This window comes from Corvus hawaiiensis, chromosome Z, assembly GCF_020740725.1.
Source record: "Corvus hawaiiensis isolate bCorHaw1 chromosome Z, bCorHaw1.pri.cur, whole genome shotgun sequence".
NCBI classification, from domain to species: Eukaryota; Metazoa; Chordata; class Aves; order Passeriformes; family Corvidae; genus Corvus; species Corvus hawaiiensis.
In genome coordinates, this window is record NC_063255.1 from 75,928,624 (window position 1) to 75,956,409 (window position 27,786).

At 40.9% G+C, this 27,786-nt stretch overlaps 1 protein-coding gene across 4 annotated transcripts; it reads right to left on the reverse strand.

Annotated features, from left to right (window-relative positions):
* Nucleotides 1-118: 118 nt before the first annotated feature.
* On the reverse strand, nt 119-27,786 carry FSD1L (fibronectin type III and SPRY domain containing 1 like). Of its 4 annotated transcripts, none has more exons than XM_048291843.1 (14): nt 27,686-27,786; nt 23,179-23,274; nt 22,126-22,257; nt 21,494-21,595; nt 18,991-19,013; nt 15,899-16,020; nt 12,836-13,045; nt 12,410-12,508; nt 10,924-11,050; nt 9,200-9,232; nt 5,922-6,016; nt 5,234-5,485; nt 4,797-4,885; nt 119-3,389 (listed from the first exon to the last, which is right to left on the reverse strand). In XM_048291843.1, exons 1-14 carry the CDS (start codon nt 27,698-27,700, stop codon nt 3,270-3,272), a joined length of 1,515 nt encoding a protein of 504 aa, XP_048147800.1. In that variant the 5' UTR covers nt 27,701-27,786; the 3' UTR covers nt 119-3,269. The 4 variants fall into 4 exon arrangements, with proteins under 4 accessions (XP_048147800.1, XP_048147799.1, XP_048147802.1 ...); XM_048291842.1 differs by having other exon boundaries at nt 5,922-6,019; XM_048291845.1 differs by lacking the exon at nt 9,200-9,232.

The window sequence follows — 27,786 nt, forward strand, 5'->3', positions numbered from 1 at the left end:
TGTCGTAAATCCCCCCATACGGAGCTCTCCGTCACCCACCCCGAGACCCCCCCCCCCAAAACCTCCTCAAATCCCCCCAAAACCAAGGCGGAGGTAAAACTACACACCGAGAGACACGCAGGGTTGCAGATTTCTGTATTAGTACAAAACATCGCGTCACACGCGGACGGCCCCCCCCCCCCCCCCACAACTCCATGCCGGGGGGCTCCGGGCAGGGACCCCGCGGTGCGGCCCAGGGATGCTCGGCCACCGGAATCACCGGGAACTGCGGGAGCACCGGGCTCTGCTCCGAAGGAAACCCACGGCCGGGCTGCCGCTGCCACAGGACACCCAAAAAAATAGCGACGCTGGCGCACGACACCAACACAAGTCACGGTCAGCGTCCATCCAACACCCCGCAGGCCTCAAAATAAAAACACGGACAAGCCCAACATACTCCCAAGGTGGTTCCCCCCGTCTCCATCTCAAACGTGGGAGGGGTAAGGAAACAAGATCTGTACACTGGCCTCTGTTTTTCCTGTGTTTCTAAGAAATGAACTGCTGCCCTGGCTGTTTGGTATTTGCAGAAGTATTTATATCCCCGGATGGTTTGTTTGTTTGTTTTTTTAATTATCCTGTCTGACACTGACATCCCTAGCTGCAGTTCACCTCATAGTTTTCCACAGGACAATGGGAGCTACGCTCATCTGATGTATGAAAACCTCAAGGAAAACCTTTAGCTCCTCAAAATTCAGGCTTTCAGAGTCAAAGTAACTTCAGAATACCAGCAGTCAGTACTTAAAAAAAAAAAAAAATTCAGCATCTCCTTTTGGTCATAGAACAGAAAGCTCCTTTTTAGCCACCACGCAGTATCAGCTCCAGAGTAATTAACAGTAAATAAGCACGTGCCTGGTAGATTGAACTACAGGGCAAAACTACAGACCTTCAAAAAGTCTAATCCACTGCCAAGGAACCACCCCTCTCCAAATCCCTGAAAGTGGATTCACAAAGGAAAAGGTAACTCCACAGGCTCCAGGTATCCCTGCCCAGCTGCAGGCACAAACCCTGCACCAACTGCAACGAAAAGCAACACTGGGAGCAGTGTGGTGTCACTCATCTTCCTATGATGATGGGTGCTGGAGAGACACTAGTTAAGAAAAAACAGTCTAAAAAGAAAAATATCTAAAGTGCTTAAGGCAATTCTTCATATCCCCAGTTACTAAAAACAATTGGACTAGATGTTAGCAGCAAAAATTTGACATCTGTGCAAACTACTATATAACAAACCCATCCTTTAAGGGTAAAAAGTCACATGTTAAAGTTCACCTAGGACATCAGCTAAACCAAAACTTGCAAGTCACAAGTCACAGTATGAAACACTTCCAAGCTTTCCTCTAACTAACTGTTAAAGAAAAATTACATTTTTACATTGGTGCATATCAAATTCACCTCGCAGATTACACTACAACTTGCTAAAAAAAACAAACAAAAAAAACAGCTTCATAATTAAAATGCTTTTGTGGAGGGCTGGAAAATACTCATGGTTCTCACTACACATTAGCTGGTTGTAAACATCCCCTTTCTTTCCACAAAGGGAAATTTGAAGAGGAACTGCAGCTGAACACCCAAGATCAAGACAAGTGGATGGGTGGTGACAAGGAGGTGCCAGTCTGTCCTGGTGTCTGTGTACCACAGCCCTGGACTAGAACTGGTTGAAAACTGAGTTTGTAGCAGTTTATCCCCAAAAAACTCCTAGTCAGGTGTCCATTGCAATAAAATGGAAAGAGAAAAGATTATACACAGATTATTTGCATAACAATAACATCTGCAGATAATGTGTGAAACAGATGCAGACACTGTTGACCAAGAACCACGTCACTTCTGAGTATCTTTGTCCCAAAGCCCAAGCAACAGAACAGGCAGAAGAAGGTACAGTTAAACTGGGAACTATTTTGTACTTTCCTCTGCAAAGAGAGATTACAAGTTCACAACGCAAATAATTAAGAGATGCTCAAGTTCCAGACACAAAATAAACATTTAGGGCTCAGCCAACCTGTCAACTTCATGATTCCTCAAGAAAAATAACACTTCCGAGAACAGGTAATTACATTTCCTTGTTAACTTTCCACTGAACATCATAGCCAGTTTATTAGAAGGTGTCTCAAGGAATTTCTCCTCCTCTTGAGAAATTGTGAGGGACAGAAAGGAGCCATTGGTAATACTGAGGTTTGACATCATTAGATGTTAATGGTTTTATGGGCTAAAGGATACACGGAAGGAAAAATTATACTGGCCCAGCAGTAAATGAGCCAAATCATTATGGACCATGAATTTATAACAGTTTTCAGGTGATACCAGAAAACAAATCTTCAGTTAGGAAACACCTGATTTAAGAGTGTACCTGAAAACTACTTATATGCTCCTCGGCTTGATTAGAGGGAAGAAAGCAGATTAAAAAAGTCTATAATAACCAAGTAATTCCCACTGGCAAACTGGGATTTTCCACGAAGAATATAACATGATTTTTCTTTTTTTAGCTCTCCCATTACTACGAATCATTTGACTACTGTTTTACTAGGCTTGCAGATAGGAGTCAAGGTAATGGAACATCTATACATATTTAATTTTCTAATGTAATTAGAATGTAATTGATGTAATTGTGACAAGCTGGAGCTAATCTCAATATACACCACTTTAAAAATGAGTTACCCATGGAAAATAGGAAGATTTTGTAGGGGGGGGGGAATCATCACAGCCTGCTCTTACTGTTTCTTCATACCAGGCCTACACATTCTTATAATATCCTTCTGAAACCACACTGCTGTGATATTTGGCTAGGCTAGGCCAGCAAATCAGTCTGTTTTCAAAATGCATCTCAGAAATCACAACTTCTAATGGCAAGCCTAGTAGTAATAAAATACATAGTTAAGTAATTTGTATTAGGAGAGCTAAAAACTGGTATTTGCTATATTCTTCACAGAAAAATAGTATTTGTAACAAAACTATTATTCAAGTCCATAACAAAATGCTTGAATACAGCATTAGAAAAGTACATAGTTACAGCTCTTGATTTTTTTAAAGTAGGCAACAGTTCAGCTTTCTGACATTTTCCTGGATTCCCAGTACTGGTTCCTAACACTTTAGTCCCAAACCTTTGCACTATCAGCACCCAGGCCCTAAACAGCAGAAGGTAGCAAACCCAGCAAAATCCAATGTTCACAAGCTTCTGTGAATAGTAGCTACACAGAAAAACAAAAACATTCAGCAGCAGAAGTGTTGAACAGACATTACTAGGCAACATTGTTCAGGCTGCTTGTTGAACCACCCAATCCATTTTCACTCTTCTGAAGAGTTTTCACGGCACTTGGCACCTGCAATCCAGTACTCACTGTGAGCCCACCACACCAGATCTGGAGGGAGAAAGAAAAAAATAATCTGCATTATGAACCAAACATGTCTCTCCTCCCATCCCACAATTAACTAGCACAAACACAGCTGCCTGTCTTCTGTCACGGCACTCTGTAAACCATTCCAATCACAGACATGCTAATTTTTTAGTCCATAAATTCTAAAATGCTTCACATGCTATGCTTCATAACTAGTACTATGCTTCAAGACCTAGTACTCAAACCACTTGCTCCTAACTAGAAAAATTCTTTGAAGGCCAGTGTGCCAGCAGCAAGTGGAGTGACAATGAAAAGCAACTCTCACTATGCTCCAGTGCCTGAAAGCAGTGCTTATTTCTGCCATGTCATGCTAAAATTTTTTAGCCTAAACATATTACAAACAAAAAGTGTTTGAGAAGCTCCAGAGGCACAGGTACCAGTGACTTCTACTCTACACATGAAAGAATGCTGTATTTTCATGTTTATAAGTAAGTTTGAGAGGTGTAATTAAGTAGTTTGTCATTTTTACTTCTTCTGTTTAGCTAATAAGGCTGCTGTCACTCCGTGTGAGGAGCTGGCTGTGTGAGGTACAGAGGGATAGCCTGAATTTTGGCAAGCTACTGTTTCCCCATATGACTTGGGAAATGAATTTATATGAGTCAGCCTTTGCTATGCTATAGGATGGCCAACATATGTATCCCAGCATTTCTCAAGCTGTTCTCTTCCCCCCATGCTGAAAAGAATCAGCAAGGCAAATAAACAGCCATGAAAAAAATCTAGGCCTGTTAAAATCCAAGGCCTATACACCCTGCTCCCAAAGCATGATGCACTTTATGGCACCTTACAACACAGCTGAGGCCTCCCAGTTCAGCTAAACAAATTACTTAAATCATTAAAGAGAATCTAATACTCAGTAACTAATCCTTCTCCTGTGCATTTTGGGCAAGGTTTGAGCCTTTAACACTGCTGAAAGTTGTTGCCAATTAGCTTAGAGCCACAAAAAAGAGAGCACTGAACCGACTGGCAAGAAAATCCCACTGAGCTTTTAAAGCTGTGAAACCTGGAGACTTTTTTCCACTGGGAAACTTCTGGTGTTGTTCTGTCCCATGACACCTGCTCTGATGGCTCAGAGCATGCTGGACTCCATCAGTTTGGATCAATTATGCAGCAGGCTCATCAGCGACTGCAAGGTACTCTTAACTTCCCATACACAAATTTAATGATTTCTGTTTACATAGCTGAGACATCCCAGTGCAGAGTCCTGCCGGGGTTCTACTGTAAGCACCACACGACATCCAAAGGAAAATAGTTGAACACTTTCAAAAATTACCAGTCAGCCAAACCAAGTGCTTCCAGTTTCCTTCTTAAAAAAAAAAAAGAAATTAAATCTGAATTCAGTGCTAGAAACTATAAGATTTTATAAATACTGACCATGAAGCCTGGTAGCAATGGTTGGGTGAACTTTGTTCTGAAGGTGTGTAACAGCGCCTTTGAGTTTGCGTTATAAAATGACAGCTGACCTGAGAGAGAGAGAGAGAGAGAGAGAAAACAACTTGAAATTCAGCTTAACCATAGTTTAAGCTATGATGCTGTTGGCTGTCTAACTTGTACAAAAAAAACCTGATTTGTTTCCAGGATGCACTAAGTGCAGTCCAAAAGAGTGAAAATTCACTATTTTCAGTGAATTTCAGTAGCTCTGTCACACAGACGAACTCAGTGCGTTTGACATGACAAGCACTTAGGCTCTGTGTTGCCATACAAGACTGGATCAGTCTGGAAGGAATGCACCTCTTCAGCTTTGCACTGCTCCAACTCAACAGAAATAGTAGCTAACTCTTTTTGCTATATCTCCTAAAGGTGTAATTTACCTCCATCGAAGTCACAGTATACTCCTATTCTGTCTGGGACAGGTATATCTAGAGTCTTTGCTTTATTGTTATGCTTTGCTGAGAATGTGGTTTGCAGCCAGTTGTTGATATGGATGCACCAGCTGGAATTAGTCTTTCCCAGCTGGTCAAACTTCCCCGGGTTTCTGTATGTTACTCCCACGCTGTAGGATTTGCAGTCCTTCTGGGCTCTCACTTCCCAGTAATGCTGTCCACTTTCAACAGCAGTGTCTCCTACCAAGAGAGATACATTTAATTACAACTGAGTGTAATTAATTACAATTGAGTGTACATTACAGTGCTGCCTTCCAAATAGGCACCAGTGCTGCCTTTTCTACTTTATTTTAAGGCAAAGAGATAAAATCTGAACTATAAGGAATAAGAAAATTGTACAATAGAATATAAATATAAAACAGAATAATGAGACTGTATTTACCTTGGTCATTACAACAAGATGTTTAACACCAATTTATGCTTAAAAGCAATGAATGTCAGTCACTAAGAGCTTTGTAATAAAGAGCAGAGTTGAAGATGCAAAAATCTGGTGTCATATGGGCAAAGTGCTCTGAGCAGGACAATGCTGAGTACACAGCCTTGAACAATCACAAACTTTCCCTCTAATTCTTGCCTGATCTGCCCTTTCCTAACAGAGCAAACAAGTTCAACTCACCCAGCACTGTGTAGGATTCACCAGCAAAGCGATCCCGGCCGCCCCTCGCCGAGGCTCTTGGGCTGTTAGTGGATCTCTTCGGAGACGCTGTGTTGCTTCTAAAGGAGAGATGAACCACTCAAAACTTGGACACAGCGACAGAAATGCACACTCAGGTGTCCCCGAGTCCATCAGGTGCAAGAGACATACCCAAACACTTGAAATGACACATTAGTTCATGCCTCTAACAGCATGCATGCACAGGGGCTGAGAGGGAAGAGGTGACAGACAAACAAAACGTACAAAGTGTTGTACAAAACAAGTTCAGAGGCAGCTGAGAATGGAAACAGAGGGGGGGAAAAAAAGCAGATGTGTGGCACGTGATTTGAATGAAACACTTTGGGATGGGGAATATTCTAATGAGCAATCAGTTGTATAAAAGAATAATTTTAACCTAATGAGGTTTTCAAGCTTTTTTTTTTACCTCAGTTAGGCCCTCAGAAAGAATTACCAATAATTTAACCATTAAGCCAAGTGAAGACTATCTGCAATATTCCGCAGTAGACAGAGAATCACATCTGATTACTATTTTAAAGGCAATCAGTAGCAAAGAATTCTAACTTCTCAGAAATAGATGTGCGGTTTACAGTTTAATTTCATTGACAAGAACCCCAAAAAAGTACAATGGCAGTCTCTGAAATACACTTGATAAGTAATTTTCAGTTTCTCATCCTCTGGAGTATATCACACATTAGCTTTGGAAGAGATACCACCCACAGAAGAGTTTTCTCTCCAACTTCTTCAGCTACAATTTGGTAAAGCTACTTGCTACTTTCATGTCCATTAATACAGTGAAATTCAGCTTGTTTTCTTTCCAATTCATTCATTATTCTCATAAACCATTTCAGAAAAGGTTAGGAAATGTCCCTTTTGCCTAATACCATCATGAAAATAAAGTCACATGGGAATCAAAAGCTAAGTGATACTAAGCTGCCATATATAAGTATGCTAAAATCTAGTTCATGACCAAGTTTGTTTCATTCCATTTACAGAAGTCTGCAAAAAAATCACTGATGAAAAAGCTGTTTACTTGAGCATCACCATTTAGCATGCAATAGAAGACAACTATGCTTCCAAATTGCTCACAAGAGCTACATGAAGGGGGTAGGTGTATATTGTGCAGGTGAACCACATCAAGTGCTTTTGGATTTTATGAACATGGGGGACGCTGCAGTTTACTTACCAAAGGAAAAAGTTAGCAAGTGATAGCATGAACAAAAAAAAAAAAAAAAAAAAAGCAAAGCCAAGAATTAAAGCATCATTTCAGAGGGAGGCACTCTGCAGATTCCATCCTGCTTCATCTGCATCAGACATCATCCACTCACATTCCCAACAAACGCTGCTGAAAATTTTCTATTAGACCCAGTAAAAATGGGTTATGCAGAAAGCAATGTAGCAATGTGGCCATTTACAGAATCACAGTAAAAAATGCAGGCACTTTGCTAGAATTTTCTCAAGGTTAAGTAAGCATTAAAAGCTTCTTGGTATCATTTATTTTGTTCAAGTCTGTAAATGGCCACTGCATGTGCTTTGTCCTCTCAAAATTTAATAGCCTTTATCAGTTCAGAAAATTGCATTGACTATTTGACATAAAAGCTTAAAAAAAACAGTTGCTCAGGCTTTTTTTTCCTCCACAGTGCTTAAGTCTCCCTTCCAATGGAAGGCAGCAAATTTCATAGCAGGAAGTCAGTTTCATGCCCATTTTCCAGTAGAGCACAGTCCTTATTAGCCAGTAACTGACACATTTCTTCCACAATTCAGTGGCCAGATATCCTTGTCTCATTGTTTAGGATTGTTGCCTACAGCACTGCAATTAGTCCCTGTTTTCTCATCCATTTCAGCAAACAGAACATATTCCAAGCAAGATGTATTCTCTTCTGGAGAAGAAATGTCAAGGAAGGAGATCAGAAATTATTGAAAGGCTTTCTTCTGGTCTAATAAATTAGAGATAATTAAGAATTTTGTTGCCATCATGTGTTTCCAACCCTTAAAAACTGCACATATGCTGTTTAAAGTAACTATACTGCAATTTTTTTTTCCCCACCTCCCATGGAGTCAGCTCCAAATTTCCCCTCTAATGCAGGCATCTCACAGATGCTTTTAAGAAGAAACAAAAGCCTCCTACAAGAACAAAGCTCATCTAAATCCCCTGCTAGAAAAGGTCAGTCTGAGATGCAAAGTTAAATGTGCAACCATGTCCTTCTACCAAAGAAAGCTGAGCCAAGAACTTGGGAAGTTCTCTACTGACAGCTACAGAGAGAGACCAAAATATTAAATTCCCTGAGCTGAGCAAGTAGGAGCAGCTCCTTAGTTTTAAAACTAAGTTTAGCAGAAATTGCTATACTTTGTGTAGTAGAACTACTGACACTGCATGGCTTCAAGAGCTCATTTTGCTTTTTACATAAGCTTTTCTTTACTCATGATTTCAAATCAGGGATAGATCCACCTGATAGATGAATACAGGGGAATAAAACCTGTAAGAAATTAGGATCCTGGGCATTTCTTTTGGTCCCACAACTTCTAAACCAACAAGAGAGAAGAAGAGATCAAAAATAGGAAAAGTAATTTCTCAAAAAGGTGAAAAACAGTGAAAAAATGTGACACTAAAAAAGCACAACTACACAAGGAATAGGAGAATATTTTTCCTAACTTTACATCTCAAAAAAACAAGATTTCTCATTTGAACAATTGGTTCTGCAATTCAAATGGCCATGAAGCTTTTAACACATGCCATCGTGCTTCATCCTCTTCAAACATGTAATAACACTTACTTCTTACCCTCTGATGTCTAGTAACAGCTACAGCACAAGTTCAGAAGCAAAGAGGTTTTCAGATTCAAAAATAAGAACAAAAAAATTATTTTAAAGTTCTCAGAAAGGAGATCTTTACCGTATTTGTAAAAAACATGCCAAAGGGTTAAGAAAGCATTAATATGTCTGTATATAACAGGGATCTTTGGACAATTATTAAAAACATATTATGCCCTTCCAACCATTTCTAATCAGGTTTCATACACATTAGGATGAATCCTTCCAGAAAGACTCTCTTCCAGTCACTGGAGAATATATACATAATCTCTGTGAATCCAAAATAAACTGCAAAGTAACTTCTAAATGTGCATGTGCACTGTTACTGATAAAGGCTATTAGATTTGTTTCTCATGACATCAAGCAAAGGAAAGTAGCAGAGATTCCCAACAAAACTAGGTGCTAGATCCTAGGAATAAGACATATTATCACCTTCTATTGCTCTTCAGCAGAGGATTCTGGCCACTGTCGACAGAAATAAGTCGTCATTAAAGAGCTGTTCCATTACTACAGCAAATTATCCCCATTTTTAAAATCCCAACAGAATTCTGTCATGCTTCTGGCAATGTATGCCTTTGGAGAATGTATTTGTTCATAAATTATCTCAAGGTGTGCATGTGGAAAGCCAATAATTCGTGGCTGAGGGAGTAGCCAGTTGTGTGGACCCATTCCCACCGAGTACCCCCAAAGCCCAAGAGGTGAGGTACAAACTGGAGAGTGGGGCCATAGGCTCTGTACAGATCCAGCTGAACAACAGGCTCACAGCTCTCCAGGTGAGGGAAATCCACACAGCAGGACAGGCTGAGGGACACCTGAGGGAAGAACAGCTCTGCAGAAAAGCCACTGAGAGTTTGGGAAGCAAGAAACTGACAACAACACCCTGCACCCTCGTGGCAGAGGTGGTCAACCACATCCAGCCTGTAGCCACAACACAGTGACCAGGAGCCCAAGGCAAGTGACGACTCCTCTCCTTTTGGCAGCTGTAAGACTGACCCTGAAGCCCTCCTGTGTCCAGGTCTGGCTTCCTTGGATTTATACCCTGACATACCAGAGCACATCCCATGGAAAGCCAACACCACAATTAAGGGTCTGAAGCACAGAAACACAGTTGGCTTTGCTCAGCCTGAGAAAGACAAAAACCAATTGCTGTCTTTAACAAGGCAACAGGAAAGGGAGCAGGGAAGATCAAGCCAGCCTTTCCTCAGAGGAGGTCACACTGATGGCTGAGAGGCACCTGGGACTCACTGCACCACAGGGAACTCCACTCAGGTACCAGGATATTCCTCCCCTCCCATAAAAGTGGCCTGGAATAGAGGGCTAGCAAGTTAACGCATTCTTCATCCACACATTCTTCATCCTTGGATATATTCAAGGCTCAGCCAGAGTAGACAGAGTTAAATGTTCTTCCAACAGTATTTATCCTGTGACTCAGAAGAGCAGACATCTAACAATCTACCAAGAGCTCTGCTGAAGTTAAGTGTTTTTCCTGGATGAAAACAGTATGTTTAGAGCTACCACTTCCACAATAATTACGTTTCATTATCCACTACCTTTTGTGGCTGTTTTATCAGTACCTTTTCCCTTCCAATGAGGGTTTAAGATACATTCACACATCACCTACATACCATATCAATTTTATTTAACCTTTTCTTTCTCAAAAGGACAAGGCAGTCAGTCAGCTCTTTCCTTATTTTTTTTTTATAGTAGAAATGCTGTCTATTCACCAGAACCAACCTCCAACACTAATAAACACAGAATTACATCAGCTGCCTGTTCACATTTACCTTATCTACTGTCCTGGACTTACGTAGCAAGGTTTTGGTACCAGGAGAAGGAGAAACCATAGAGCAGGCAGGTGGGCACCTGGTGGGTAGCCAAGGTCAATCCACCACACCTATACTTTAGCTCACCACACTGAATGATACCCTAACAAATGCATTTTTTAAATAAGTATTTAACAATTTTGACACAATTCTAGCCTCTACATCTGTGTGACAGAGGAAGGAAAATTAAAAAATTAAAATTTCTTCAAGAGAAACACTTCTGAATGAAAATTCTTTTCATGTCCCACCCTCCTCAAGTAGTTTAATTCCCTCCTGCCCTCTTCCTTTAATTGCCAGATGAGATATCCCATATACTAACAAAACAGTTCTTACCTGTTTTTATTTTCCTTCCCTTTTATTTTTTCTTGGCCTTTGCCTCCAGTAGGATCCCATTCAACATAGGTGTCTTCAACTTTCAGGTTCAGGTGAGAAGTAGTACTGTCCAAACTGAACACAAATGCTGGTCAAGACAAAATAGAAAACAGTGAAATGGTACAATGTTCTCTCCCAGTGGTGGCTGTTCACAGAAAATGATACAAGCAGTAGTAAAATTGTAGCAGAGTTTTACTGAACACAATGGAAACATCATCTTTTCAGTCTCACGGTTGCAATCAAAAAGCTAATACAACAGGCTGAATTTCCTAAATGTATTTACAGACTGTTCTATAAATGTCCTAATACCATCAGATATTACAGTCTGACCCTGAAAGAACATATACTTGAGATTTATTTTAAAGAGTTCGGAGCTCAAAAATGCACAAGTGTAAACAACAGTTGGTTTAAGCCCATGGACAAGGAAACTGATTTTCAACCGGTTGATTATTAAGGAAAGTGAATTAAGTGTTCACCCAGGAATAATGAAAACAATATGGGAAGCTTGGTAACTGCCCAAACAATCAAAATCAGAATTACTTTTCTGGCACTGGAGTAGGGAAGTATGTGACTACTAAATGGGTACTATGTCTCTGATAATAATTGTTCCTTAAGAGTATTAAAATAATCTTAGAAAAGTTACCAGAATGCCCCTCAGCTCATTCAAATTGTATATAGCTTTATTCTTATGAAGTAACATTCAAAAGGAACAGAATTTATACTTATATAAATTTATATAGTTGATACCAGTCAACTGATTTTACCCTTTACACCAGACCTGGCTGTAAATCAAGCCTCAGGATCACTCTCTTACCTTAATAGTAAAGATTTCTGTTCTGTCACAAAACATTCCTTCCAAGAAATTTCTCTTTCAATTTATTTACGAAATGATGTTAGGAAGCCAACTTAACAATTCCCAGATCAGCTGATTTCTAACATGATGACCATTCACCTTCAGCAATTTGAGGCTGCCAACTTTTTAAGTATTGACAATTTTGAGTATTTTTAAGAAATTTTTAGAAATTGCAGCTACAAAGTCAAGAAAACCCTTTCGAGCAACTTCTAGTTAGAGAAAGCTGTGTCTGTCACTAATAACAGGAAAATCACACCAACTGTTTAGATGCCCTGAGAGTCATCCACAACATTCATCCTTCTTCGCGCTGTATGTTGGCATCATGCAGCAGCATATGGGACTGTCACTCCACAGTTCAAAGCACCCAACACCAAGCTTTTGGAGAAAGTGACATTAACTGCCCCATTTTTTCAGGGTCTGAATGCCAAAAGGGCAGCTTTGTGCCAATAAGCTTCTTAATCCTTTACAGTTGTTTTCCTTTCCACTTAGGAAGTGTTTCAGCAGACTGAACATACAGGTTCATATACAAAGGCAGAGGAGCTAAAGTGCAGGGTTTTCACCACAGATAAGGTTTAAGAGTTTTTAAAATTTTACCTTTGGTTTCCAGAGTCACAGGGTCGGAGTATTCACCTGCCACAGCTTTGTTGCAAGCTTGTACTCTAAGGTTCATGTATTTTGTATCAAATTTCAGACCTACGAAGTGAATGTTTAGAAACTTGAAATCATGTTGATTACTGACAACTCCTACAAGACTAAGATCTACCCCATGCAGCAGTCTTGCATTTATCTCAGTTTTCAAAAATCATGCTTGAATACCTGTGTGAAATTTATTTAGCACACAATGTTTTGCAAAACATTCAAGTCAAAACAAAAGACAGAACTGTTATTGTACAAAGCACCCAAGACTAATGTGATATAATGGCAGCTTCATTACATGCAGAAAAAGGGGCATTTTGCTATACTTCCAAGCATAAAAAGTTACATCAGTATGCTTGGGTTTGAAGTATAAAAACCCTTTACCTGATAATGTGTATTGAGTAGCTTTAATGTAGTCGACCAGCTCCCAGTGCTGTTCACCTTTTAGTCGAGGGAGCCCATCAAAGTTGGTTTTCCTATACTCCAGCACAAAATGATCAATTCTGCTGTCCTCCTCAGGCATTCTCCACGATACTGTGATGCAGTTGTCAGCAACCAGACATGCTGCTACATCTATCTCTGGAGCTTTAGGGACTGCAGAAAGACAAGCACACAGGTCAGTTTAAAGAAGAGAAGGCTCAAGTAGAGCAGATTTACAATTGTGAACCTACATTTGGAATAAATACCACACAGGAAGAACATTAGGAAGCAAACTTCTCTTTCTAAGTCTTTGGAAGGCAAGTTCAGCTGCACCCCTCACACAACATCACTTACATTTATTTCCATCACTACAGACACTAATATTTTCCACTAGCTTCTCTTCAGTTACCCAGTTTTCTTACTTTTTCATCCCTTTGTCTTGAAAGGAGGGGAAACAATTCCTAAAGCCCACTAAAGACTGAAGTTTTGTTTACAGACAACAGAATTCTATTTCTGTGAAATCAAAGAGCACTTAGGTCTCTGGAAAAAAGTTTTGAAAAAGAAGGCATATACGTACTACTTGCAGTGCCTAAAGGACATGCAAGGAAGACTTCTGCAGGAACTGAAAAAGAGGTTTTACTGTTTTCATTTTTTGGAGGCCAGGTCTGCAACACCCTTTTCCTTTGTTTCAGCATTGACAATAGCTTGAAATAGATATAAAGGTGGCCTGCAAGTCAATGTATCAAGCAGGAACATCAAAAAAGTAGAATACTGATGCATCTGTGGAACTGATAGGCCTACAGATTTTGTCTGTCAAAAGCCATCTCTTTTCTGAACACTCAAACCCTTAACTGTGCTGTTCTACAGAGGTCCCCATGACGAAGTCCTAAGTTCACACAGGTCGCCTTGATAAAGTTGAAACAACTTTTTCCAGAACAGATTATTCACCACAAGTCCCCTCCACAATGACTGATGACAATCAGCTTCACATTACCTACAGCTGAGTCACTTAGAGATGTGTAATTTCTCTATCTAGACACAAACCCCTCCTAGCTACAGCAGGCCCACCAGAAGCAGAAAGCCTAATTTGCTTTATGAACACTACCTTCACACTTTATCTTTGTGATCTGTTCCAATATTTTAACCCAGCACTACTAAAACAAACCCTTTTGCCCTCACACATCCCTGCAGTTTAAGCCAAGAAGGAACTTACACTGAAACTGGGGGTATAGGTTTTAAATGCTTGATGGTCAGGCCAGCTGACCCCAACTGGCCCAAGGATATTCCAGACCATAGGATGTCATGCTCAGAGTATAAAATAGTGGGGGGAAGGAAGGGAGGGGGGAGATATTTGGAGTGACAGCATCTTGTCTTCCAAACCCTCTGCTATAGGGAATGGAGCTTTCCTGGGGATGGATGAACAGCTGCCTGCCCATGGTAAGCAGCAAATTAAGTCACTTACACAGCTTTTGCTTTACCTCTTAAACTGTGTTTATCTCAATCCACAATTTTTCTCACTTTTACCCTTCTTATTCTCTTCCCTATCCTGCCTGTGTGGTGCCTGCTGGGGGTTGAAGTACAAAAAAGTCTCAAGTGTTAATTACATCCATTTGAACCAAGCTTTAAAGTCATCCAATAATAATTTGAGAAGATCCCTTCAAAGAAAAATTAAGATTAGGACAATTATTTCAGCATATGTGTCTCTAAGTTTAGTTAACTACCCCAATATTTTTATCACGGTGTAAGATACCAGGTAAAGAGTCTTCCACCTACTCAGGGTGACCAAGTCTTAAGCATAATTCTGGCAAGCAGTATTCAAACTACCACAACACCAAACCTGTTGTCAACTTCCCACACTAGGACATTAGTATTTCATTGTGTATGAAGATTTGCTCAGTGCAAATTTGCCTGCAACAGTTTGAACTTTTGGTGTCTGGGTAATTTGGACGCTTGGCACTACAGTAGAAAAAGCAAGATTGATACCCAGACAGTCAATTTTCCTGCTTACAAGTCAGAGGCCAAATTTAAATTCCTAAGTATTTGACAAGGAAAAATGTACAAGATGGGTCATACTAAATAATACCTTTATCTAGATGCAAAATTTGGTTCAAACTTGCTGTTAAATCTTTACACTCCCAATCCCAACATGTGCACTGTTCCCTTAGCTGTGAAATGCAGGGCAATGATTGACACTCAGAGTCCAAGACTAGAAGGTGAATTTCTGCCTGGACACTGCCAGCTGACCACTAGGAATAACACTGGTCATTTACTACACCTGCTACCCCATACTGTATCTGCAACACATAGGGCAGAAATGAAAACTGATGCTGCCAAGTCCTTAACAGATTTGCATTTGTGACCTAGAGATGAAACAACTTTACACCCCTGCCAGCACTGTTCTTGTCAATATATTCTCAGTAACAGCCAAGGGCAAAGTGTTTTAAATAGGAAACCAATAGGAATAAAAAGGTATGAAAGATACACACTGGTCTAATGCACCTAGGTTTACTGTCAAGCAGTAGTAGATGGATTAATATACGTTTTGTAGTATGGTAATATCACTGTACTAATAGACTGTCCATCTCCTGTATTTCAGATCATTTCACCACTCTTGTAAGCAATGCATTAGTTTACAGTTCCACACATAACACTCCAGCACATGAGCAGGACTCTGGGGTGTCACTCAGCATCAAGCTGGCAGAGATAGTCCTGAGAAACCTCAGGTGACTTCATGGAGTACAGAGGAATTGACAACTCAGGAAAAAACATGGTCTGGAAGATTCATTCTCATTTCTGAGACCAATGGCATTTTTCAAAATGCTGTCTTATGTAGAAAGTAACTCAATAAAACTAGAAAACTCTCACCCTCAAGGTACTCAATTTAACATACAATGAGTAAGAATGAGTTTAGGTACTCTGAAAAATTTGCTTATTAGGGCACAAGAGGTGTGGTTGTCCTTTGGTTGGTTTAAATACAGCAAGTTGTTCACATAGCAACAAATTAAACTCACTGGGTATGGATTTTACCTGGCAAAAACTTCACAGCTTGGAGCATGCGCTTTTCCAAAGCGAAGTCCACCATCATATGAGTCATACTGTCACTGACTTTTGGTTTCAGAGAGAGGCGGAATGCTGAAGCCACTGTGACACTAAAGCCAAGAAAGCAGCATTAGCAAAATGTATTTTACATTGTCAAGTCCTATATCCCATTTTCCAAAACAGCAGTCGGACAATCTGTATCACTGACGTCAAACTACCGATCAAAGATTAGAACATTTTTCTAACACATAATTGTTTGCCATTCAGCACACTCAAAATAGAAAGTTTTGCTAATGTGACTGTCTCAGAATAATGGTGTGAGCTACCACCTGTTCCATATTACTAAGCAAATAAATACTAACGAGGTGGCTAAAGAAAAGTTTAAGACTTTATACTAGTGACAAAAAACATGGATAAGAAACAAAACAAAATTCGTATCACTTGACATAAATTCAGCAAGTATGAAAAGTCTGAAGTAGTGCAGACTCAGGATCATGTTTAGGCACTCCTAAACAGCAATTAACAACCTGACTATGCTGATCTTATATCTATCTATGACCTTATCAGGGGATGAAGAGTTTGTTTTCAAGCTGCAGATTGGAACATGCAAGTACCAGACCAGAACTTCCATTCAACAAAGGCAAATGCAGGGTCCTGCACCTGGGCAGAAATAACCCCAAGGAGCAGCACAGGCCGGGGTGATCTGCTGGAACACGGCTCTGCAGAGAAGGACCTGGAGGTCCTGGGGGACAAACAGCTGTCCCCGAGCCAGCAGAGTGTCCTGGGCACAAGGAGGCCAATGGGATCCTGGGGTGCACTCAGAAGGGCATTGCCAGCAGGTCAGGGAGGGATCCTGCCCCTCTGCCCAGCCCTGCGAGGCAGCTCTGGAGCGCTGTGTCCAGCTCTGGCTCCTCAGCACAAGAGGGACACGGAGCTCCTGGAGCGGGGCCAGCAGAGGCTGTGGAGCTGAGGAAGGGCCTGGAGCATCTCCCTGCTGAGGAAAGGCTGAGGGAGCTGGGGCTGTTCAGCCTCAAGAGGAGCCCCACCTGAGAGGGGCCCTCAGCCCTGGGTGTCCCTGGCTGCCCCCAGCAGGGCCCCGGCTCTGCTCTGTGGGGCCCAGCAATGGCACCAGAGCAATGGGCAGGAACTGATGCCTGGGAAACTCCCTCTGAACATGAGGAAGAACTTCTTCCCTGTGCAGGGACCAAGCACTGAGCAGATTGCCAGGAGAGGCTGTGGAGTCTCCCTCACTGGCGATATTGCAGAACCCTCTGGACACAATCCTGTGCCCTGTGCTCTGGGATGGCCTCGCTTGAGCAGGGAGGTGGGACCAGATGAGTCACTGTTGTCCCTTCCAGCCTGACCCATCCTGGGATTCTGTGAAGCACAGCTCCCATTTCCACTCTTGAAATCTTAGCTCAGTACTTATTCTGAACAACCTCAAGTCATTTCTGTTCTCCAACTACACCACCAAAAAAAAAAAAAAAAAGGCTGTCCTATTATTATCTATCTATGAAGACACCAGGCCATGCAGCAGATTTTGAGTAACATTGATTCAGACAGCACAGAGGTCCCAACTCCTCCTTTAAAAAAAAAAAAAAAAAAAAAGATTCTCAACTACCAAGTAATATATATACCACAAAAGTCAACTGCCAAGACATGGATCCATTTTACACCCAGAGATATGTGGCACCTTTAGAACACCTAAGGCATGCCACTTCCTGCACTTCACTAGTATGTAAGAGAGATTGTGCACTAACCACAGATACCTCAAAGAACACTGAAAAACCAAAAAATCTGGTAATGGGGAAGGTGGAGGAAACATGAAGTTTAATAATAAAGATATATGCAAGTCAGGAGTGATGAGCTTTGCAATTTTGGGATAGGAGACAATTATGAGACCGAGCTGAACATCATGAAAGACAATTCAATTGATCTCCCAAGACAGAGCTCACATTCTGAAATTCAGTATGGGCTGCCTAGCACATTAGTGTTCAGCCAGATGGGTAGAGTAAATCTCTCCTTAAGGAAGAATAATCCTCTGATTAGCAGCTAGAGAACACCAGGGAACAGTCAGCTTCAGACATCTTTTTAACTTCTGCTCAGACACCAGTCTTGGACAGAGAACCACAGAGGATTTGGTGAGAATTTTGAGAAACCAGAAGAGGATGCTTATTACTGATAAAAAGTATTAAGAGTCCCATCACTGACACTATCCGCTATCCCTCTGATCTGTTATGGATACTAAATATTCACCCTTGGAAAAGCAAAGATTAATTTAAAATCTAACAATTACCCATTTTACACAGAGGTTCAGAGAATTTAGTAAATCAGACCTTCACTGAAAAACCTGTACATTGAAAGCCAACCTATTTTGTCCACAAGAGCAACAACATCCTGTGAGCTGCTTCTCAAAATACTATGCACATCATAGAAGGTTTTCTGAACCAGAAGGTCATACTCTTGGAATAGAGTTAGCATTCTTCCAAGTGAACAAAAATGGCCTTAGTAGTGATTTTGAAACAGCAAAGTTTTGCTTTTTAAACAATAGTTCAAAGAAAAGCTACCAGAAATAATAATTTCATGGTCACTAGTGTCACCAGAAGTACTTCAACAGCAACATTTTTTTACATTTTGAAGGAAAATTAGCTAGCAAAAGTCTTTAAGCACTTGGGAAAAAACCAAACCAACAAAATCCTCCCACAACTTGAAGGGGCAGAGTCAGCTTGAAACACCATTAAATTTCAGCCGTGAGGTATTAATAACAAATAAGCTTATTAACAATAATAATTAATGATATACATTTATATTTTAAGACCTAATAATTACAGCACCAGCTGATGCAGAGCTCTACTTCCCTGCATCAAAAACATCTTTTTATTTAAAGTTATGAAAAGCCAAGAAAAACACTACACGAGCAGCACAGAAGTTTTTAGCTCCCCCTCAAAAGTTGTAATAACTAACACTTAGGAAAGAGTCAATTAATTTGATTAAAGCTGACTATGGCCCTTTCAAAGTAAATGCATTTTCAAGGATAAGATTAATCCAAAGACATAAAAGTGATAGATTTTGTACTGTACCTATCTTTGATCTGTCTGGCAGCCTTGATGCATGTCAGGGAGAAGAGAGAGAAAGTAGTTAGTATTTCCATGCAAGTATCAATGGCAGTAACATGCAAGAAGGCCAAGAACAATCTCTGCTGCGTTGCTCAGAGTTGAAGTTCAAAAAAAGTTTAAGATTAAGATTTTCCTCAAAATAAACTGTCCCATGAAGCATGTTAATAGCATGGGTTAGCACAGCAACACCATAGCATCTGGGGAAAAAAACCTGGTTTCCAGAACTACACCGAACCAATTCCAAATTACTCAACTTTGAGTGTGACCTAGTATTTCCAGACTTCTCTCAATCAGAGTTACTCTCCGTGGCTTTTTAAAAGAGCTACGGAACCAAGTCAAAAACATTTAACTGACATAGTATTTTCTTTAAAACTAAGAAGTGGTTATTAGTGTCAAGTAACCATGCCTGACTTGCTGAACTACATACCACAGCATGCATGCCCTGATAAATAAGAAAAGATACAACTTATTCTAACTTTTCCTCTGAAAGTTAGAAAGTATTGTTGGAAAAGTATAACAAAAGACTCTCTCTGTATGGCAGCATTCAAAAAGGACAGCAAGCAGCTCTTCTCAAATGATAACACTGAAACAGATGCAGAAGTGATGACATCTAAAAGATAAACATCAACCAGCATGTGGAAAAACAAAAATCCCTCTCCTTCACCAAAAGGAGCTGCAAACCTAAGACAAAAGGTTATTGTTGAAGTAGTGAGGGCTTGGTTGTGCCTGTTGAATCCAGGCTTGGAGTTAACATTGCTCCTTGATCTAGCTGCTCATTCAGCTGAATTATTTTCCCTTTCAAAGAGACAAGAATCATCAGGCAGCTTCCCAGTCTGAAGTCAAAAGTGGAGAACTTTCCAATTTTTCACTAAATGCAAATCACACTGAAAAAAATAAATAGGAAATCAGGCTGTCACTGCTACAAAACCAATCATATATTCCTAAAGTGGGAAGCAGGAATAAAAAAAGCAACTGCTTAGAAATATTTTAGCTTAAGAGGTAGCTTTACTTTATCTCAAAACAAAGTTATTTCAGGAACTATTGACTGATTTTCCTACATGACAGCTGCAGATAAAACAGAGCTACTTCACAACAAAATCCTCGGGTTTAATCTCCATGTCTTGTAAACTATGTGGTAGCCAAGACTCAACATCTTCTGTAAGACAGACCCAGCTCAACTTCATTGACTTTAGTTTGTTTCAAAGCTACTGACAGAGAAGGATCAGCCCACCCCAGAGGAGCTGCTCAGCAGTGTCTGATCACATCCTACCTAACCACTGAACCCTCCTGCAATCTTCCACTCATGTTCTTTTGACTTCCAGGTAAATCAACTCAGAGTAAAGCCACCAAAAAAAAAAAAATAGAAAAAAAAATCTAAAAATAATCTTATACTAGTTGTTCCTGAACTGATTTACTGGAGCATCCAAAGAAAATCTGTGCCAATACAGGAGTCAGGGCTGGAGATGCTCCTTCACAAACACGTGCTATTCCTAGCAGCAGAGTAATAGAATTAGCTGCCTAATAGCCAAGGCAGTATTACCTGAAAATGTCATCCCCAAATGCACAAGTGCAATACCAGTATCAAATCCTACATATTAGAGCTCATTGAATTGGATTCAGTATCTTAAGCTTCAGACTCCAAATCTGAAGAGGCTTCCCCCCAGCAAATGTTCAGACAGCTTTCCCTGGTGTATTTGATTGGAAAAAAGCATTAGAGAGATCTGAAACAGAACAACTTCCAAGAAAGTCAAAGCTGCATTTTGCATAGCATTCAAGAGTTAGCTTAATTTTTTGCTACAAGACAGAAAGGACAGCTCCAGCTAAAGAAAAAAATAGTGTTTAGGAATTGCTGCTCTTAAAAGCAAATAAATCAAAGCTGACACCCAGAAAGCACGACAGCACACAAACATGCAGCCAAAAGGTAAAACTGACACAGGAAGACAGCTTTCCCCCTTGCTCTTTTAAACTGATTTGTGTGCTTGTTTCCATTAAAATGCAGAGAGAAAAAAAAGCTGGGCTTGGATTTGGCATGGCTGATCCCACTGCTACCACCAGGATTACTGCAGCAAGCATTAGTGTACTGATTCACTGTATATGTGGAACTGTTTCCTTAATTTACAAGTATATTCTTCCAGTTAGATACAAGTCATTTCACCCTCACTTTCTGGGGTCATCCCTGCAAGTTTGCCTATCAATTGTCTAGGAGAAGGCCTTGTATTCCCTCCCCCCCACCCTAACTAAGGAAAAGACCCAACTTCTTTTATCAGAAATTGCATAAAAATTCAGGACTACAGTGCTTAACTTGGCTTTTTCAGCAGAGCAATAACTGTATTTTTAGATACCTCTCTGTCCTCACTCTAAGTTCACCTGGTAAGTTTGCAGTGTTCAGGAGAGTAATGCAAAGGACATTTCAAATTCAGACAGATGCCAACACTTGTCTCACACACATCCAGTCAATATTTTCTACCTCTAAGAGTTCCACAGGGTTCTTTATGTCCAGCGACTGGACAGCAAGTTCCAGCAGCTCTTCTGAGCTCTCCAGGGCACGGCTGCACTGGCTCAGCTGATCCTGGAGCAAAAACAGAAAAAATAATTTGATGTATTCCCATTAGAACAGTGGTTTGTGAAGCACCAGTCCCAGGAACTACATGGATTTGTTATGCATCTGTGACAACTTATTCCCTTATATAACCAAGGCCTCTGACAGTGCCCTAACTTCACTCTGCTTGGCAAGTGCACAGTGATACTTGGCACATCCCACAACTCCAAGGGGGAAAAAGCTGAAGTCTAACTTAAAAGCCAGATTTAATTTCAATGCCCTGTTTCCCCCAGCATCAGGGTTTCAGAAAGCAGAGAAATAAACACTTACATTCATGTGCACTACAATTTCTATTTACAGGACTGCACTTCATCACTGAATGACAGTGTGACAACAGCCTTGAAAAAGGCAGTGACTTTACCAGCTCTGGAACTGTCACAAGACAATCCTGAAAATCAATATTGCTGTGTAACAAATGGGGATAGCATAACAGGAACAGAGGAAGTTTAAAAATGCTTCTATGTAGCTGCAACATTTTTCAGAAGGAGTTATTTATTTACCTGCAGAGCTTGAATTTTACGAGCCTCTTCTTGCTGAATAGTGTTCGCCATGCTCCCCTTCATCTCATGCAGTACAGAATACAGACCATCAAACTCCTCATCCAGCTCGCTGATGGCATTAGAAGAGTTTACCTGAGAGGAGAATTGAAGATGCTGTTAACACTGGAAACAATGCAAAGATGTTGAAAGTCACATTATTCCCCACACATTTTGCCACGACCACTGGCTACCTTGTGACTGCTTCTCATCTTATCAAAAAGGTAAAAAGCAATTAGGAAAGATGGAACAGTCTCTTAAGCAGGCTCTACATCAGGACACTGAATGCTGAGATCTGTGAAAATTCCACGATACTCAAAACTCCACAGAACCAGCACACGTGGCAACTTTGTTCCACGCCAAAAGCCTTGATTTCCCTCTCACAATTGTATACGGATTGCTAGATGTTTGGGAAGAGGAAGCTACCCAGTTCCAAATAAAATTATTTCATTTGATACTAAAAACTACACTCAAGAAGGCAGTTTAAAGATCTGCTGGATAATTTCCATTTCTGCAGCCAACCTGGCTCAGCTTTAGGATGAAATAACTTTGGGCTGACTGACAAGCCAAGGGAACATGAACCTCACCCATGCAGATGCTCTAACATTTAGGTCTAACTCTAAACTTGAGCCCAACAATGTGAAACTGCTGAAAAGAGAAAGAGTGAAGAATTTCCTCTCAAGTATCATTTTTCAGTCTGCCAAACAGAGCAGAAGTCTGAAAATCCAGACTATTTCCCACTAATGGGAGTTTCAGATCTTGCATCAGATTGAAGATTCTCTCTCCCACACAAATGAAGTTCTACAAAAGCTTTTCACAGAAAATGCAAGACTACCACACCTTCCATCTAGAGAGAGACCTAAAAAATAAAACGTTTTTCTGTCCACTTCTAACATGAAGATGTATTTTGAACTTGACTCTTAACAGCCCATCCTTTAGACACTACCCAGTTTGAGACTAATGAAAGTGCAAAGGTGCCCTCTCTCAGATACAAGCTATGAGACTTAACATAAATACCTGAACATTTGATATTGTATGGTTCAGCATGTCAATGAAGTTGTGAATTTCATCATTTTTGTTCACTAGAGTACTGACAATCCTTTGCAGAGTCTCCTAGAATTACAAAAACAAGCGAGAGAAGATGTTAAAACCGTCCTGCAGTTTTTTAAAATCATCACCATTTCAACATACATGAAAATTCATCACAGACACTCCAGCTGCAGCAAATTCAGTTTCGACAGGATCAGGAAATGCATTTTCTCAGTACAGAGAAAGAGTATTAAAGCTCTAGGAAGCATTCTACCCAATTAAAGATCTCCAGGTGTTAGTCTAAGAGAAATCAAGAACCTGCCTTAAGATACCCCACCGTTTCACATGTTTTTCTACACAAGTCACCTGTACCAAAACACCCACTGGCACCACAAAGCTTCTCCAGATGAGAAAGCTGGTGCTTGTGCAGTCAAACAGAGACCCAATAAAGAAAATTTTAAAAACTGGTAAAATGAAAGCCAGAAGAAAAGGTAAGATTTCCTCGTGTCAAAAGAAGCTAGTGTGAAATAACCAGACTCACAGTTTATTCTATATACAGAATAGATCTGTAAAAGCAATTTGTAAACTTATTCTACAAGTGGGAAAACATTTTGGGTGAGTAATTTCTATATTCAAATTAAAAGTGATCTCAAAGAGGAAAGCTTACTGACAGCTGAGAAAGAGAATCAAGGTTATGTCAGTGATATGCATTCCAGCTGTTCAAAAAGCAGTAGATTCAGCTTACAAAAAACACATACCAAGCCAGCAAAACTATTAAAGTACATCAAAACTTATTTTAAATTAAATAGGACCACCAAGTCTAACTTGGTTGAGCAGCCAGCCACATATTCCAAGAATTTGACAAAAACACATCAATGCTTGGTAGATAAAATTAAGTCAAGTTATATTATTAAAGCATATCAGCATATCTACGCAAAAATAAAAGATGAGGAGTTAACTAAGAATGTTCTGTAATTTAATTCACGCTGGCTGACAAGTTTTAGAAGCAAATGTAACTCTAAAAAGACAGGTAAACACTATCTTAATTAATATATTATTAATCAGTTGACCTACAGTTACAATTGCTCATTCTAACATTGTAACTTGATGAAATTTAGGAAACCACGGCACAGAGAAATAATAAACACACCTTGGAAACAGCCAGACCACCAAAGGGATGTTGCAGAAGTCCCCCCCAGAAGCAATTTCTTAATAACCATGTACTACCTAGATCACATTTGTTTGCTAAAAAGCAAGAAAAATATTTTATCCTTTCACAACACCCACAGTGAACCTCAACACTACATCAGATTTAAGGAACTTCTCCACTCGTCCTAAGCTGTGCCCCTTCCTCTTTCTTGTGACCCCCTCCCGGGCAGCTCACAACAAATCTGCAATGAAGTGTTTATGGGTATTCCAGTCCCCTTCCTGCTTAATAGTGTCATACTCAGGAAGTTAAACCACGAGTAGAAAAAACAAATTTTAGTGTTTTTACCACAGGTGTTGATGGTGTTACATAGCGTTACATACAGATGTGACAGGTCAAACAGCAATGACTCAGTTCTGGACTCTGGGGGAACAGAAACAAGACCTTGGCTTCTTTCAGAAACAGAGGCACAGAAAACCTTGACCACTTCATTACTGAACCTTTTCCTGTCTGGTGAAAACTGAGAACGTTTGAAGGCAATTTTGTACACATCAGAATGCCAGATGAATAGCCATTGTCCAGCCAGCTGCTTCTGCATTCACTACTGACCAGAGGCAATTGTTTTCACAGGCCAGATAGCCTGGAGATAAGCCTTAGATCCTATGAGCGCAACTGTCAATTTGGATGAACACGGAAAACTCACAATCCTCTTTCAGCACGGATCTTAGGGCTTACTCAGCTGCAACACATGGGGGAGAAGTGTTCTTGCGTGTAGTGCTGAACAATGATGCTTGGTTTTATAGCTACATCACGAATAAAGGAAAATAGCTACACGTGAAGAACATTTACAAGGCCTTTACACAGCCAAGCACAGGGCAGCAACTGGAAGCCAGCTGTTAAACAAGATTTTCACCTGAAGTTACATTTAACTGACTAAATGTGGGTTGGTATGGCTCTTTTTAAGTAAGCTGCCAATTCCTCTGTCAAGAAATTCAACCAGGTTTGGTGAAATTTTAATGAGTTTGAATGCCCTTTAAAAGTACCCACCAAGAGTAGACAGAATTTTTCTAAAACACCAATGCACAAACCACCAGAACAAAGAAGGCAGCTTTTAGGAACTACTACCTTACTCTATTTTCCAACACAATCTTCTAATACTGATATGTAGAACATAGATTTCCTTCCAGACATACCATACATGCCAAATTAAAAACATGCTGCGATGTTGCCATTTCTTCCTTTAAGGGGAATTTCTGAGAAGTCAGTATAATTTCACAGAACAAAGAGTTCTAGAAAAATTACCAAGGTAAGCAGCAGATGAGGCCTACATTCTACATTAGTTTACAGAAGAACTTCAACAGCACTAAGCCCAGCACAGTTCCTTGGCATTTCTGCACTAAAAGACATTTAACTCTATTGCCCACTGATAAATGCAGTATTTCACAGAATTCTATTACAAGCAATTTTCTTTGAGCTTTCTCTCTGACCTCTATGTGAGGTCAGTTTCAAATGGATTTTCGAAGCATTACGAAATGTTTATCACAGAGGTAATTTTTGCTGCTGTCAGTGAGCTTCATGCTGCTCTTTCCTTTTGGTGAAGCAAGAGTGTGGATGAGCAGAGGATAAAGAGTAAAAAAGGATAGGAAAAAGGATGGGAAGCCCTACAACATGTCGTTTGTAGTCTTGACGGGTGGATAAAAACAAAACACCCTCCTTTGAATAGTGAGTAACTAACATGACATGGCACCTCTTGAAGCAGACAGGCACCTCATAAAAACTAAATTTTGATAAATTAAACAATCACAGCAGTTCTGTATAAGAAGCGAGTTACGAACTTGCTCAAGATCATACTGAAGGCTCAGGAGCTGACTGCAAGCAGAAGAGTTCCTGAAGCAGTGCTGGGCCCAGGACAAAATCATGCGACATTATAACCTTCATATCCAGATCAAATTTCAAGGAGGACATGCTTACTTAGCCCCCATCAATTTAATCTCCTGCACTTGTCAACACAGTGAAGTTGCCAGAGTTTGAAGGAGAACTTCGTACAGAACAGGTGACATTAGCAAGTTAATCCTTGGTAGAGAAAGCACTGTAAAATACAAGATCCACTGCAGTTTTACTGCTGTATTCAGAACCTCTGGAATTCAAATATGATCCGTGACCCCACTCAGAAACATCTACCTAGAGCACCCACAACAGGGGCAGCCCTCCCCCAGAGGGACAAATTTCACACAGAGCAGGCAAAGGCAGACAGACCCAAACTCACAGAGTTTCTACCAGAAGCACACTTTTTATGACATTTCACATCTCACCTTCCAAAGCACACCTCCAGAGATACTAGCTGCTTAGCATAAATAAGTTTTATGTAAAATGAGTTACGTAGAGTTACAGTATTTTGTGATTTAGAGTGTTGCTTGCTTCGGATCAGGAGCTGGATTTGCTGAAGCCTTGGGCTGCCAGCTGTGAACTCACAGCAGGTTCTTTTGTGGCTGGGATAGAGTTAATTTCCTCAGTGATTTCCCACTAACTCCTACAGCGCTGAGGATAAGGCTCGACTTTAGCACGACAAAATTACACTGATCTGTAAATTTCAATCCATTATCCAGCACTAAGTTACTCAGGCCCCACACGTTCCTAAGCTGAGGAAAGCACAGGGTCCACAGAACACAGTAAGAGCCCTCTTGCACTGATGGACTGGAAGCCAAGAGGCTGAGTCACAACTTTTTACAGGGAGGGGGTATCTGCCCTAGAAAGCCCCAACGCTTGGGTGGGCACATCTCTGCTCTTCAATGAGTTCCCCGAGGGGTCTGATGGCAAGCAAGGGAAGGAGGGAATTAAAAAAATAAATAAAATAAAATTTTTTAAAAAGAAGAAGAAAACAACAAAAAAAATCGCCTACAAAACCCTTTTATGCATTAGCTCCCTTCAACACAAGATTACATCAACAGTAAACAGAAGGGCTTATGCACGCATCATAATTACTTATGACAGGAATACGCAGAGTGAAAGAGCTCCTCAACCGCTGGAGCACTTCATTCCAGAACCGTGGAATACGCAGGGCTGGAAGGAACCTCCGGGCATCACCCAGTCCAACCCCCCTGGCAAAGCAGGCTCACCTGGAGCAGGTGGCACAGGAACGCGGCCAGGTGGGGTTGGAATGTCCCCAGAAAGAGAGAGAGACACATCCAGGAGGGAAGCGGACTCGGGGTCCCCCCAGAACTCCGCCAGCATCCCTCCCCCGCGCCGCTGCCCTCCCTCCCGCACAGCCCCTCTTCCCAGGCCGAGCGCCGGGAAAAAGCCCCGCCGGGCTCCCGGGCGGCCCGCAGGCCCTGCCCCGCGGGGACTCACCCTCTCCTCGTCCATGTCGGCGAGCAGGGCGTGGCGGCAGGGCCGGCGGGACGCGGGTGCGGCGATGCGCTCCCGGCCCCGCCGCTCCCGCGGGATAAGGG